This window comes from Phytophthora parasitica, assembly GCF_000247585.1.
Source record: "Phytophthora parasitica INRA-310 unplaced genomic scaffold supercont2.9, whole genome shotgun sequence".
NCBI classification, from domain to species: domain Eukaryota; phylum Oomycota; class Peronosporomycetes; order Peronosporales; family Peronosporaceae; genus Phytophthora; species Phytophthora nicotianae.
The window spans coordinates 1612777-1615055 of record NW_008648995.1 but is presented as its reverse complement, the minus strand read 5'-3'; the positions used below and the strand labels follow the sequence as shown (position 1 = coordinate 1615055).

The 2279-nt window shown below is 46.7% G+C and overlaps 1 protein-coding gene across 1 annotated transcript; it reads right to left on the bottom strand.

The window, feature by feature from the left end:
• Positions 1–45: 45 nt before the first annotated feature.
• Positions 46–183, bottom strand: PPTG_21914 (hypothetical protein; the record flags this gene model as incomplete). Its single annotated transcript, XM_008900616.1, has 1 exon — positions 46–183. One exon carries the CDS (start codon positions 181–183, stop codon positions 46–48), a length of 138 nt encoding a protein of 45 aa, XP_008898864.1.
• Positions 184–2279: the final 2096 nt, after the last annotated feature.

The following is a 2279-nucleotide window of genomic DNA, read 5'->3' as shown; positions in this document are numbered from 1 at the left end:
GCAACAGACATGCTTACGACGGAGTCGCAGTTAACACTAAGAGCTCTAACTGAGGAAAGCGTATCCAGTCTGGAATGGGCGTTGGTTTTGCCGATTCTGTATCAGCATGGCGGGGCCAATAGCTGTCTCCAAGTCTGTTACTGCCAGCCCAACGTAGTACGGCAGATCGGCATTTGGGGTCATCTAACAGTTTGAGGAACTGGTCCAGATTTTCGCACACGAGTTAGCGTCGCAAGGGCATCAACGATATAACCACCAATATGCCAAACTATGCCAATGTTCACGAAACACGCGTTTCTCTCAACGGCGTTTGCACAGAATCGTGCTACCAAGAGCGACTGCCTCAAGAAAAAATAGTCGAAGAAGACAAACGCCAATAAAATGAAAAGCAGCGGGCAGAAAAACTACAGCGAGAAACAGAGAGTGAGCTGCGCCAACTCGAAATAGAGGAGCGGCGTGCGGACCGGAAGCATGAGCTAGCGCGAGATTCTGCGCCAGAAAAAGTCGGTGGACGAGATCCTGGAATATGTCTCCAAGTTTGGTCGCGCTGTTGCGAAGTCAGCCCAAGACTCAATTTAACAAAACAAAAAAAAATGCCACGACATTGTATTTGTTAAAGTGCATCTGCAAATGTTATTCCTGGCTTTGTCTTTGCACAACTCTATATCGTGTATTCTTTACGTAGGAGCGTTGCATACGCGAGTATGTGTTTGCGGAATGCGAGGAGAACCCCATCTTCGTCAGCATTTACCAATATACCTGCTTGCTTGGTGACGCTGTGCACAACCTTCTCCAGGCCAGAACTTCACGATGTCAACTGTGTGCGAGTTGGTAGAAATCCCGTCGGAATCTATGACACGAAGAAGCGTAGATCAGCGCGTGCTTACTTTCGGATTTGACGCAGCGCCCAGCCTGCGGCATGAACATGTTACCTAGGTCCGCGGATGACGGTCGGGCGGAGAAACTGAATTGTGTATTTGGCTTTGATATCCTGCCTTCGAGATCGCCTGAACCAATGTCCACCGAGAAAAGTGCATGATCGTGATGGACTGGGCCGTACGGCTTCAATGTTGGCCTATTTGATGAACTGGATACTGCTCGTACAGCGATTGCAATTGCATTTTTAGCTGACCCTTCGGTATGGTTTCACTATATCATCAATGTTGCAACCGACACCACCTTTACGCTGATTGCACGATTCCAAAAGACACGTGTCCCACCTTGCCGCTATTGAGGCCGGTCTTCTGATAAGGATGGTATCATCCTCGAATCTGACATCATCATCCTCTCTATTGTCTGGTATTTCCTTGACACTCCACTCATCATTGGAACCGCTAAGCATATTGTGTGACGTAATACAAGATGTGGTTTAGTTCATAAACTCACCATATTCTCTGCGCCAAACTTCGAATTTCATGCAGCGATCCCCATCAATATTTTAAGCACCTACCGTATGCTCGCCTACAACACGGTCGTGCGTGGCACAGGTGTTCAATTATTCTGTATCCGTACCAAGCATATTGGACTTGTATGCCGAAAAGATCGGATTGAGTGTGAATTTGGCAGGGTATGCCGAATCTGCAAGTAACGTACTCATTCTAAAAAAACACCAATTAGTACCTTCTCTTCTCCCAACCACCCGTTAATAAGAGTGGCCAGTTTGGGTGCCATGGTCATTTCCGGTTATGACGGACTAGGTTACATAGTTAAGTCCATGATGTAGGAATATTGACGCGTGTATGGAAGCCAAAGCAAGAGAATCGAAAAATTATCTCTTCTTGCCTGAATGATGCAAATTTGCATCATTGGTCATTTTCTTGAAAACCACTTGGTTTTCTGACAATCTAAACTACCCATCAAAAGCGCAGATTTAGACGGATGCAACAAAAAAAGAGCATAAGAAAGCGAAACATAGACTCCTCATGCGCCGCGATCAAAGGCGGCCACACACCAAAAAAGGTCACCCCAACGCAGTGAGACGAGAAAGGGTGACAATGAAGGACACAATGAGCGCCCTCACTCTGTACGAGCCATTTCGACACGCGTACGCTCCTCATGCATGCTCCAGCGTCTTCGCCGGGGATGCTGCCGCGATAGACTGCTGCCCGCTTGTAATTTTTTGCGGTTTGTTACTCCAGAAATGATCAGCTCGCTAGTTTTTAATACAAAAGCGTATGCTAAGTCAAAAAGTGCAAAAACCCGGAAAGAGCTGACTTTTGACGAGCTTCAGACGTGAATTGGTATTGTGAGTTTCATGAGAATCCATAGTATTCCTCGCT